This window comes from Mesoplodon densirostris, chromosome 2 (assembly GCF_025265405.1).
Source record: "Mesoplodon densirostris isolate mMesDen1 chromosome 2, mMesDen1 primary haplotype, whole genome shotgun sequence".
Lineage (NCBI taxonomy): Eukaryota > Metazoa > Chordata > Mammalia > Artiodactyla > Ziphiidae > Mesoplodon > Mesoplodon densirostris.
In genome coordinates, this window is record NC_082662.1 from 141,670,257 (window position 1) to 141,683,649 (window position 13,393).

Genomic DNA, 13,393 nt, shown 5'->3' on the forward strand with positions numbered 1-13,393 from the left:
ACCGAAGGATGAAGAGCGGGGGAAGCACAATCCAGAAAGGAGAAACTACATGTGCAAAGCCCCCGTGGTAGGACAGAGAGCATGGATGATTTGGGAAAAAACAAAAGAGGAAAGCCAATAAGGCTGGAATGTAGAGAGAAGTGGAGAGTGCTGGAAGTTGAGGCAGAAGAAATAGTCAAGGTCAGATAATAAAGGGAGTTGTAAACAGTATTAAGAATGTGAGTCCTTCCACCTAGAGGGGTGGGATAGGGAGGGTAGGAGGGAGGGAGACGAAAGAGGGAAGAGACATGGGAACACATGTATATGTATAACTGATTCACTTTGTTATAAAGCAGAAACTAACACACCATTGTAAAGCAATTACTACTCCAATAAAGATGTGAAAAAAAAAAAAAAGAATGTGGGTCCTTATTTTACCCAGAAAGGGAAAGTGACACGTCATTGAAGGGTTTAAGCAAGGGGAGAGTCATGCTCAGATTGGTATTTGAAAATAATCACTTGGGATACAAAGTGGAGTACAGTTTGGAGAATGGATATTAGAATATCAACAAGGTGCTTGTTTGGAGCCCAGGAGAGACAAGATGGTTGCTGATGATGATAATGCAAATGGAGAGAAGTTAGCAGATTTCAAAGATGTTTATGAAGAAAAATCTGGAAGACCTGCTAATAGATTGGACATAGGTTGATAAAGGAGAGGGAGGAACCGACAAGTTACTTCTAGGTGTCTGGCTTGTATGTTAGGTTAGATGGTGGTCCCCTTGCTGAGTTAGGGTGCCGTGTCACTGGATGAAGCTGAGATGAGAGAAAGAAGATGATGAGTTTAGTCTCTGATAAAAAATCAATTACATAAATTGGGGGCCCAGTGCAAAATGAAAATGTGGGGCCTCTTGTTCAACAATTGTTAAGAATTTCAAGACAGTGACAACAGAGCAAAGGCAGGGCCCTTCCAAGCATGGGGCCCTCTGAGTGACTACACAGATCACATGTCCTGCTCGGACACTCTAGGTTTAATGTGTCAGCCATCCAGGGAAATTTGAGTAAACTAAATCCCATCAGAGGGACAGCCCTGGAGCTGAAGGAATCTATCTGTGCCCCAGGCTCAGGAACCCACTAGTTATTCTAGGTAATCATGCAGACAGAGCAGAGACAGCTGTATCCTCTGGGTGGCAAGGACTCCAACACCTGGTGTCCTGGCCCCTGTAGCCAAATCTCTCATATGAGAAGTTACAGAGCACAGTGTCCATCCCCTAAGGAAAATCCAAATTGCTTGATATGGCGCCACTGTTGTACAAAGGGGAATTCCACATTGGCTGTCCAAAGATCAGCCCTTCCGCTGTGGTTTGCAGCGTCTGCCGGCCACAGTCCTCGGAAGGGCACCCACTCCAGTTTGCATAACCCTTGCTTGATTCGGCCTAGGGGCCAGCCCCAACTCGGGCTCCTTTTAAAGCTCTTACCCACCAGGACTTTATTCTGAAGCACCTCAACCACAAGGCCAAAGTCAAAGACAGAACCCTGTCCCTTGGGGTCCCACCCGGCCCCACTTGGGGGGTGTGATGCCACACTCTGTGCTCTTGACCAGGCCTGTTGCAGCAAAGCCCCTGAGGAAGCCTCGGTCCAGGGAGCTGAGTAAGGTTATTCAAGGGAACACTAGAAATTTCAAGCTGGGGAAACTATTGTACGTTCTAGATGTCCTGAAGAAGAAGAAATGAAACTCCCATTATCAGCCTTAAAATAATGATTACAAATGAGCACACAGGAGCCAAGCCCCCTGGGGATTCTTCATTGAGACAGTCAGCTCCCTTGTCCTGGGTGGGCACCTTCCCACCTTCTCTGCCTGCATCACTGACCTGCCTGCTACGCTTGTGGTGGCCGTGTTGACAGGCAAGCTGGCTGAACCCTGAGTTCAGCAAGCTCAGATTCCATAGCCTTCTCTTTGTGACTCCAGTGCAGCCCCACAGGGCTCCCACTCTGTTCCCCACTCTTGGGTCTGAGCGGCAGAATTGTTGCAAGATACAGGACAGTTATACCAAGAAGGCTGCCATTTTGTTGAGCCTGAGGTTAGCTGCGAGGTGATTCTTTATAAGCTCTTGTGCATTGTAGACCGCACCCTCCAAAATCTGTTCACAATTCCTGTCTGCCTGGAGTCGTCTGCAGCTAAAGTGGTGAAACTCATAGATGGAGCTTTCCAGAAATATTATTAGGATCTCCTGGGCTGACATGCCTTTGGACCTTTAGACTCTACCCACGTCCCTCCTCCCTGACATCCTATAACAATTCATAGAAAAGCAGGAAGGCAGAAAAGGTGGGTTCTGGATGACATTGGAGTGCTGTACTAGCCTTGGACTGCCTGTCTCTGAACTTCTTGTCACGGAAGACCAAAAAATAATATCCCTTTCCTTTTTAAGCCATGGTGAGTCAGACTTTCTTTCTTTTGCAGCTGAATATGAACATTAGGGAATATTCTGGAGCAGGGATGGTCGAGAAGAGATATTTCCCCTCCCACACTTTCCTCTGATTTCCCAGTGAGTTCCCAAGGAAAAAAAATCATTTAAATTCAACTTAATAGGCATGTATTGGACACTTGCTATGAATCTAGATCTGAGGGAGAATTGGGCTCAGACCATTTGCTCTCAAGGAGCTCACAGTCTAACGAGTGGCATTTGTGTTGTCTTGAAATCCACAGGGCCAAATGGTGCCCAGACTGACACACCATTCATCCACAGGTGCCTGCTCGTTCACTTTCTTCCCTACTTGGGCTCTTCCCTTGCACTGAAACCCCAACTCAAATCTAACATGCAGACTGTTGACATTTATGTCACACCTACATGACCTGTGAGTTTGGGATTTTTCCCAGTGAATCCTAATGACTTTTCAGATGAATGGTACCTTCACAGTCTTGAGAAACAGGAGTCATCTTTGTTGTTCTTGTTGTTTGGTCAATATATAAGCAAAGGGTCTTAACTTTTCCCAAGATGTTCACACATATTCTCTTGTGTCAGCTTGACATCAGTCCTATGAGATATGTGGGTAGGGAAGATATTGTTATCTCCATTTGTTAATTAAGTAATTGCATCAAGGAAGTTGCCTAAATGGTCTCTGACCATTTAGATGCTGAAAATTTTGAGATGAGAGAGGACAATTTCAGATCAACAGAGAAAGGATGAAAAATTCAACAAATGGCTTGATGTAACTGGCAACATTTACCAAACATTCCAAAACAAATAAAGAAGTCAGAGCCTAACGCTTACCCTACCTAATGGCTTATGAAATAAAGAAAGATAGAAATGGCTCTTGCCCACCTCCCTTCTCCTGCCATTCTGTGCATGTGTGCGTGCATGCGTGTCTGTGTGTGTGTGTGTATGTGTACTTAATATTTCAAATTGTAAGAAGAAAGTGGAAGAGATACTCCCTGCCTTCCTGAGTTGCTCTGAGTGCTTGCCCATGCCCAGACCAGCCCTGGTCCAGGCCCACAGGGTACTTTGCTATGCCCATCCCAACAGAGAAAAAAGGAAGCTGTGTCCCTGGCATCTTCCATGGGCCAGACCCTGTACTCGGCACCAGATACACAAAAGATAATGAAACAGTGCCCTGTTTCAGGGAGCTCACAGCTGATTGGCCGAGGCAGTTGTGCACATGGATGACAGCGACATTTGTTGTAGACTTAGTAGTGGAGAAAAGCACATGGCACAGTGGCAAACAAAGGTACGAGGGGGATCTGTGCTGCCTGGATCCAGGAGCAGGGCCTCGTAGTCTGCCCTGGGTTTGGGTCCTCTGGCCTGACTGGTAGGCCAGGCTGAGTCGGTACCCAGAACACCCAGCTCAGAGAGGGGTCAGCCCTACAGGCTGAAGCAGACACAGCCCAGAAAACCCAGGAGCCAAGAGGGAAGGAGTAGGGTGGGAGGGGTGCAAACCCCAGCCCATGACCCCTTCCCTCTTCTTCCTCGTGGCAAAACTCAGAACTCCTAAGGCCAGTGTAAATCTGGCAGGAGCAGCAATTCCTGAGTCAGCTCCATACCTATTTCTTTTTTTTTTTAATTTGATTGAAGTACAGTTGATTTATAATGTGTTAATTTCTGCTATACAGCAAAGTGATTCAGTTATACATATATGTATACTTTTTCATATTCTTTTCCATTATGGTTTTTCACAGGATATTGAATATAGTCCCCTTCCACGCCTATTTCTAAAGGTTCTTTCTCCCTTTGTGATTCTTAGGCTTCTGCATCAACGCTCCCCAAAGGGTTGGGAAGAGAGACTACCGTCCCCTGATCCTGACCCACAAGGTACATCCGCAGCCTGGGCTCTCTGCCTCCTCCCTCCCACTCCCTCCAGCCCAGCCCCAGCATGTCTGCCCCCCCTCATCTGATGCAGTGAGCTGCCTTAATGGGGCACGCTCAGAGCCCAGGGCCACCTGAGGTATCCCAGTGCTGATGCAAGAAGGCAAGAAAATAACAGCAACACTGGAAATATCCTACATCTGAATCCACTTGTCCCCAGGCCCTATCCCGTGTGAAGCCCAAAGGCCCCCGGCAGACAGAAGGCAGGTACTGCTGTCCCCTTGGGATAGATGGAAAACAGACACAGGGAGGTCAGGTGACTTGCCCTAGGTTTGAGTGGCAGAGCCCCGGCCTCCTGTCCCCCCAGATCAGAGCTCTTCAGTGGGGCAGTGAGAGAAGCCCCTGCAGAAGGAGGAGGTCAAGGCACAATCAAAGGACTCCCAGACTTTCTTCATATCTGTAGAAGTAATGTCACCACACCATCCTTTCCTTCTAGCTGTAGTGCAACATTCCTCACCATATCTGGCTACTCTGCTCCTACACACACACACACACACACACACACACACACACTCACATGTGCAAATCCAAAGCAAGACAACTAAGGCTTCTTTGGAAGGAAGACAAGGGATAGGTAAGAGGGGAGAAAAGGGCCTCCTGTCCAGCCTTCATGGAATCCCAACTTATTTCCTTTGTTATTTCTATTTCTTCCTCCCCATCTTTCAAATGTAAGTCTTCAGCCACGGAAGCTCACAACCCAGAAGAAACCTAGTGACTTTTTAATCCTAATTTTCCATTCTGCACACTGGGGCCAGTGTAGAATAGGGAAAGGCACACAGCCTGAGTATCAGGCAGGCCTGGGTGCAAATTCTGGCTCCCTCACTCAGCAACCACGTGCAGGGTACTTAATATCTGTGTGCCTCGGTTTGCTCACTGTAAAATGGAGATGAGGGTCATGGTGACAGGCAGGTACAGCTTCCAGTAAGCGCGGACCACTCTTACTAATTCCCCCTGAGGACGTGGTTAGCCAAGGAGGTTGGAGACATGGATCTGAGAGTCTAAATGAATCCAGGGCCAGAGAAGGAACCTGGAGCACATCTGACACCCTTGCCTGTCCTGTGGGAAGCTGGCCTCTTTAAGGAGTAGTCTTGGAACATAAAATGAAAGAACCAGAAGGCAGCTTTGAGGATATTTAGCTCACACTCCTGTTTTCATTTGGGGAAGCTGAGGCCTGGAGAGCTGAGGTGACTTCCCAATCCAGTAAGGAGAAGCCTTGAGTATCAACCCAGGTTGAGGAGGGGGACCCAGTTATTTCTCAATCCCAGTGTATTCTGGAATGGCCAATGTGTCCACGTCACTGTGACCTAGGAACACGTGAATGGAACCCACAACTGTGGGTCCCTGCGCACAGAACAGCTGTTCACCCCAGGAAATCAACTTTTTTTTTTATTAAGAGAAGCTAAAAAATTATTTTAAAAGGGAGAGAGAGGTAGTTTCTCCTAAAAATAGCCATATGCAGAAGTTCAACCATCTCTTTTGCTTACGATGCAAAATTAAAAACTTTGAGTAAGAGTTTCAACGAATACAAAGTTGGAGAGGTCTAGGGAAGGGAGGAGCTTTAATCAGAAGAAACTTTTGCCAGGAAATCTGTGACACTGTGGCTTTTTATGAATGGCGAGGCCCCACAATATAAAAGGGGGACACAGTAGGTGAAGGTCTACACAGCAGGGGCTTGTTCTTGCAAAACCAAACCACAAGTCTGACTGAACGAAGAAGGCAGAACTCCACCATGCCCAGCTCAGCACTGCTCTGTTGCCTGATCTTCCTGGCCGGGGTGGCAGCCAGCCAACACCAGGGCACCCAGTCTAAGGACGGCTGCATCCACTTCCCAGACAGCCTGCCCCACATGCTGCGGGAGCTCCGAGCTGCCTTCAGCAGCGTGAAGACTTTCTTTGTGAGTATGATGCTCTCCTGTCCTTCCTTCCTCCCTGGGACTGCCTGACGAGGCATTCTGCTGGAGTTTATAAAACCTCCTTTTCATTCACCTCCACCCCCAACATCCATTCCCCCCGCAAACTGAAATTCTTAAGAGCCCCTGATCAAGCTGTGGGTTCAGTGAGTCAATCTAAGCTCTGGTGCTGCAGCACATTGTGCAGGAAAAGCTCCCTTCAAAAAGACATCTCTCCTATCTCTCCTATGCTCGGAAATTTGTATAAGAATTCTCTGGAGCTCAATACTTCATAGGCTGGGAGAGATCACGAAGGGTCTGATTGGAGGTGAAGATGTTCCCCATACCCTGTGGCAGGGAAACATAAGTTGCCTCAGCTTAGAGGGCTTCCAGAACCTGAAAGACTGGTGGTTTGGGGTAGCACAATACAGGGGGAAACCTGCATTAGGAGATGTTTCCCACTCCCAGAGAACTTTCGGTGCTGCAGCTGGATGTCGGCAGCGGGTAGACAGAAAAGCAAAGGGCACCAAGGGGTTGGTATGGGGACCCTTGCACATGTGACACAGTCTTGCAGAAAGACCAGGACCCAGGCAAGCTTCTGCCTTGCCTTCAAAATCAGCCAAAATTTTTAAAGAACTTGATCCCAAGGGGAAGGACTTGTTTTAACTAAGAGTTCCAGCACCGTTGAATGTCCTGTTTTGAAAGCTCTCTTTTCCATTTTGGGGTCAGGTCTGCATTGATTAAAAATCAAAAACTCGGGCTTCCCTGGTGGCACAGTGGTTGAGAGTCCGCCTGCTGATGCAGGGGACACAGGTTCGTGCCCCTGTCAAGGAAGATCCCACATGCCGCGGAGCAGCTGGGCCCGTGAGCCATGGCTGCTGAGCCTGTGCGTCCGGAGCCTGTGCTCCGCAACGGGAAAGGCCCGCGTACCGCCAAAAAAAAAAAAAAAAAAAAAAAAAAAAAATCAAAAACTCTATAAATAAAAGGGCATGAGAAAAGCAGTCATTTTCAGTCTTTCCCCAAACCTTGGGTTCATTCTCCTTGTGTTCTTCTTGCAGCAAATGAATGACCAGCTGGACAACTCGTTGTTGAGCCAGTCTCTGCTGGAGGACTTTAAGGTGAGGGCTGGGTGGGGACGGGGGTGCAGTGTGCAGCGTGACTAAGGGCAGCTCTGCTTCTCGCCTGCAAGGAGCTGGGTCCGCTTCCCTCACTTTGAAAAGGAGAAGTGAGAAGATCTTAACTCAGCACATAGTCAGTAGCTGGAGGGGGTCTGTCACCAAGGGCTCGGTCCTGGGGGGAGGTGGCCACTTAAGAAGGTCCCCGGGGACAAAGCCGTCCTCTCAAGCAGTAGCTCTTCCTCCCGGGTCACCACCCACCCTGGCTTCCGCCTTTAGGGTTACCTGGGTTGCCAAGCCTTGTCGGAGATGATCCAGTTTTACCTGGAGGAGGTGATGCCACAGGCTGAGGACCATGGCCCCAACATCAAGCAGCATGTGAACTCCCTGGGGGAGAAGCTGAAGACCCTCAGGCTGAGGCTGAGGCGCTGTGTGAGTAGCAGGCCAGCTCTTTCCCTTGCAGGCAGCTCTCTCTCCTCTGGGCTCTTCTAGAAACATCCTGCCCAAACCCGGTTTCCACCCGGAGACACAAAGACACAGGCCGGCAGGCGCCTTCTCCCTCCGGCCAGGCACTGAAGTCGCATCACTTGCTCATTTCTCTCTGAGCAGGGGGTGGGGTGGCCGCTAGGCATTTACATGTGAAGGTTTGCAATAGCTTTCCTGTTATTTGTGAGTCATTTGTGGGTTATTAGCTATTCTCCTCTCTCTACATGAAAGGGGCCCAGAGCTTCAGTCAGGGCTCCCTCGTCCCTGGGGACCTAGGACCTGGGCCCCGCAGGAGGGGCCAGAGGTAAGTGTCCCAGGGGAGGACACTCCACTTCCCTCTTCTTCTTAACCTTTTGAGAGCAGAGCTTCAAGTGGAGCCCAACCGACTGACAGGATTTTCCCTGGCATTTTAGAGGGGCCAGGGGGCTACTCGGCCCCAAGCTAGTGTCTGTGAATAATCCCCCAGGATCATTTATTTCTCCAACTGAAATGATACCCTCACCATTGGCTTCCTTTGTTCCCTCACTGATGTTGAGAAATCATTTGGGCTGTGTTTGTAGATGAGCACCATGCAACGGGTTTGGCCGGCAGGGCTGAGACTGTGTCTCTGCCCCTCGGAGACTTAGAAATGGTCCTCGTGGCTGGGACTGAAGGAGAGGGACAGGACAAAAGCAGGAAAGGACAGAAGGACTGGCTCAGGCTCTGGTCGGCACTGGGACGTGCCAGGGGAGGAAACTCCAAGACCTGGGTGTTTGACGCAGCCTTGTAAGCAGCTGGGAGCAGCTCCTAGGGAAACACAAGTAATCTCCCTGGGCTGTGTTTCTTCTCTGTCGGGTGCGGAAGGACGAGGTAGGCTCGTCCTCACAGGAGCTGTGGAGAGTAGGCATCCAAGATGAGTCTGGCCTCTTGCTGCTCCCGGGTTGTCCCCCAAGCACAATGGACCCAGGACCCGGGCGCCAGCGTTGTTTACACTTTCTCTTTCCTTCCACAGCATCGATTTCTGCCCTGTGAAAACAAGAGCAAAGCGGTGGAGCAGGTGAAGAGTGTCTTCAATAAGGTGAGCCTGGGATGCTGGCAGGGAGGGTCTGGGGGCCATGACCTCTGCCCACTCCCGAGGGGCGGAGGTTGGCAGGTGCTCAGCAGGCCCTGAACTTCGCTAGGAGGGAGTGTGGGAACCCGACAAATGGTGTGACCTCCTCAGCCAGTGAGGAGCTGCCATCTCAGTTCTGTTTGTTTTCTGTGAAGTGTTTTGGGGGGTTTCTAAATGACTGCTCCCTGCCTTTGCAGGCCTGCGGGTTGGGCTGGCCAGCCAGCTGTGAACACAGTGAGCTGGGTGCTGGGGAGAGTGACAGAGGAAACAGAAAGTAGCTTGTTGGGAATCAAGTCTGAAGCCACACGTGCAGGAAGCCGACACGTGAACGTGCACTTACAAACACACCCAGGGGTGCAGCCTGAGCTCCCCCAAACTCAGAGCAGGAAGCAGAGTTCTCCCTTATGTGGACTTGGTCCCCCTCTCTTTCCATCTGCCAGTCACACCTCCCAAGGTGACTGAGAAAGTCAGCTCTCAAACCAAGTGGGGTTTCACTCTTCCAACTGTCCATGAATTCTTCTACCACATTTCCCAGAAGCCATGGGGCCTATGTCCTCTTCATGGGCTGGAGACAGACACTGGGAAGGGTTCCAACATCAGGGGGCATGAATCCCCCGACAGTAGGCCAGAGCATCAGGGCTGGACCTTCTCAATCCATGGGTGGGGGAACATAAACACAAAAAAAGCTCCCTTCTCTCCTTCTCTCAATGTCTTGCTTTCAAAGTGGTTCCCCTAATGTCTTTTCATCAAATTTTGAATAAGCATCACGTGAGCACATGACCTTTAAAACTGTTGAAAAGGCACCATTTGAAAGACTGTGCTTTGCAAAAGTGAATGTTCCCCTTGCTGCCTATTGGCCGTGGTCCAGGCCAATGCACAGCCTTCCCTGACAGCAGGGCATATCCTCAGGTCCCCAGGGTCTGTCCTTCATCCCCCAACACAAGGGAGCTAGTACAGCTTCTGGGTCCCAGGGTCATGACCATCCAAGCAGAGGACCCACTTACTTGCTCAGATGGGGTTTTCACTAAACATTTTTTATCTCCCTACACAGCTCCAAGAGAAGGGTGTCTACAAAGCCATGAGTGAGTTTGACATCTTCATCAACTACATAGAAGCCTACATGACAACAAAGATGAAAAACTGAAGCATTCTAGTGAAGGAAACATCCAGGATGGTGACTCTACTAGACTCTAGGACATAAACTGAAGATCTTCGAAATCTGATCCAGGGTTCTGGGAGAGAAGAACCAGCTCCTGGAAAACCCTATTGTACCTCTCTCCTAGAATATTTATTACCTCTGATACCTCAACTCCCATTTCTATTTATTTACTGAGCTTCTCTGTGAAATATTTAGAAAGAAGCCCAATATTATACATTTTTTCAATATTTATTATTTTCACCTGTGTTTAAGCTGTTTCCATAGGGTGATACCCTATGGTATTCGAGTGTTTTCAGAGAAATTGTAAGTTATATAAGGAAAGAAATTTGTTCCTTGGGGAGTCAACTGCAGCTTCATTTCCAAGCCTAACCACACTTGACAGCTGTTGGGCTATTTTCCCTGACCTCCCTCTAATTTCTCTTGTCCCTGGGCCTGGGGCTCCGGGAGTGTTACAAAGACTCTTATGCTAGTAAGAAGAGAAACTAGGGAGCCCCTTTGACAATTAGTACTCCAGTGGCTCTGAGGGATTCCCCTGACCTCATTCCCCAGCCACTTCACTCTTGAAAGCTGTGGCCAGCTTGTTATTTATAACAACCTAAAATTGGTTCTAATAGAACTCAGTCTGAACTAGAAGCAATTCAATTCCTCTGGGAATGTTACATTGTTTGTCTGTCTTCATAGCAGATTTTAATTTTGAATAAATAAATGGGTCTTATTAAAATCATGTTATGGTGTCAGTTGACTTCTGTCTGGCTAAAAATATTCTCTCAAAGTTTCCAAGATAAAAGAGAGTAGATGAATGAATTCTACACTCCAGAGAAAGAAAGCCAGCTACCCTCTCCCAGAAAACCAGAAATCTCCAAATCTGATCAGGGAAAAGCTGTTATCCCTACAAAAGCCAATAGCAAAGACCACCATATTCTTTCCCTAAACTCAGTCCTTTAAAGAATCATCCTTCATGATCATGCTGATTTTCAAGGCTAAGGATGAGATTCTGTACATACCAAAATTAAAAAGCAAGGCAGAGGAAGTTTTTCAGTGTGTTTTAGGTTTTGGTGGTTTTTTGTCTTCTTTTTTGTTATCATTGTTTGCTCCTTCAAGTTCCAGGGGTGAATATTAATTTGCCTGTGTTATTGTGAGAATTACGATAAAGTGCTGCATGTCTCCGGACACTAGGAGATGGTCCTAGTGCACACAGTTGGCTGTTATTAGAATTCACACCTAAAATCTTCTACCAAATCCTCCTGGAGCTGAGCAGAGGCAACAGGTTGGACTTAATAGAGTGGAATATAAGCAAATGAGCCCACATGATAGGCTACCCAAGGATTAAAGCTGCTGCATTTCTGTTCTCTCCTTGAGCCACCAGACAAATATGAGATAGGCTGCTGACTGCGGTCTGTTAGGCGGGGCATGGTGGCTGGGGAAGCCCTACTCAAAGCCCTGTGACTTGAGGTGGAGAGGGGAAAGAATGGGCTGAGTAAACACTGATCCCCCTCACACTCTGCCCAGGCAGCCCTGGTCTGGGGGAGGGTGGGAGCCGAGTGGCTGTGGTCAGTTTTTCAGTAAGACCTGACTCACTTCGGTTAAAGCAACCATAGGAAGGAAGTGGGAAGCATCAAGGCTGAAATTCTGAGATGAAAGATTAGGGTTAAGAATGGAGGCTAGCAGAAGACAGTGAGAGAGGGAGGAAAGCTCTCTGTTCTGAATTGGAGAAGAAGCCATGAGTCCCTCAGCTGGGAAGGATTAGGCGGTTAGGGGTCTCTGGCAGGCAATGAACATTGACTTTGGTTTGAGGTTGGCACCTCACATGAGGGAAGTGGGCATCTGAAACCAATAGACAGAAACTCACATGGAGAAGCTGCATAGCTGACAAGATGCTGACAAAAACTACAATTTCTTGAGCACTTATTTTGAGTGAGTCAGTACTAGGCATGTATGTATCAGTTATACTATATGGTATTTTATTGGTATTTTCTGTAAGAGGGAACTGATGCTCAGAAATGTTGATAGGGCTCGGCCATGTGGGTGATGTGGAGAATGGACAAGTGAGAATAGCAGCATAAAACACCTTTCCCTTTGTATCAATTATCTATTGTTGCCCTGCAAATTTAGCAGCTTAAAACCATAAACGTTTATTATCTCAGTTTCTTTAGGTCAGGAATCTTGGAGCAACAAGGGTCTCTAATGCGGCTGTAGTCAAAATGACAGCCAGGGCGGCAATCACTTGAAGTCTTGACTGGGACTGGACAATTCACATCCACGATGGCACATTCACAGGGCTGTTGGCAGGAGACCTCATTCCCTCACTGGCCATTGGCAGGTAGCCTTGGCTCTTTACCACATGAGCTTCTCTGCACGGCTTCATGAGTATCTTCACAACATGGCAGCTGTCTTCCTGAGCCAATGATCCAAGAGACAGGGCAAGGGGGAAGTCATGGTATCTTTTAGACTTAATCTCAGAAATCTCATACCATCACTTCTGCCACATTCCATTTGTTAGAAGCACTTTGGTAAGGATAGCCCATATTCCAGGGGAGAGGAATTAGATTCCACCTTTTGAAGAGAAGAGTATCAAAGAATCTGTGGACATGTTTTAAAACTACTCCACCCTTCTAAGAATTTAGAAGAAATAGCTTTGAGCTGGTTGGCACATCAGACTCCTTGATTGGTGAGGGGAAGGGGAAGATTTGGGTAGGCATCAGATTGCATGAATGGGTCAGCATCATGGACACTGCCCTCCATCAGTTCTCTCTTATAGGCTCAGTCTAACATAGTTACTTCTCTGAGCCTCAGTGTCTCATCTGGAAAACTAGCAAAACTTCTTTCCCTTTTTCCAGTGTTATGGACTGAATGTGTCTCCTCAAAATTCATATGTTAAAGCCCTAACCCCCAGTGTGATGGTATTTGGAGATGGGTCCTTTGGGAGGTAATTAGGATTAGATGAGGTCATAAGGGTGGGGTACTCATGATGGGATTAGTGCCCTTATAAGGAGAGATGTAGAGTGCTCACACGTGTGCTCTCTCTCTCTTTCCCCCACCTGCCCCTCCCCCATCCTCCCAAGCACAAAAAAGGGAGATTGTGTGAGAACACAGTAAGATGTCTGTACCCACCTGCTAAAAGAACAGGCTTCAGAATGAAACCTACCTTGCCAGCACCTTAATCTTGGACTCCCAGCCTCCAGAACTGTGAGAAAATTAATTTCTCTTGTTTAAGACTCTCAGCCTCTGGTATTTTGTTATGGCAGCCTGAGCAGACTGATACGCCAGGTGTCATATAAGAGTCAAATGGAGGGCTTCCCTGGTGGCGCAGTGGTTGAG

At 48.1% G+C, this 13,393-nt stretch overlaps 1 protein-coding gene across 1 annotated transcript; it reads left to right on the forward strand.

Moving 5' to 3' along the window:
* Window positions 1-6,021: 6,021 nt before the first annotated feature.
* IL10 (interleukin 10) lies at window positions 6,022-10,060 on the forward strand. Its single transcript, XM_060088424.1, has 5 exons — window positions 6,022-6,231; window positions 7,284-7,343; window positions 7,620-7,772; window positions 8,818-8,883; window positions 9,968-10,060. Exons 1-5 carry the CDS (start codon window positions 6,067-6,069, stop codon window positions 10,058-10,060), a joined length of 537 nt encoding a protein of 178 aa, XP_059944407.1. The 5' UTR covers window positions 6,022-6,066.
* The last annotated feature ends 3,333 nt before the right edge of the window (window positions 10,061-13,393 follow it).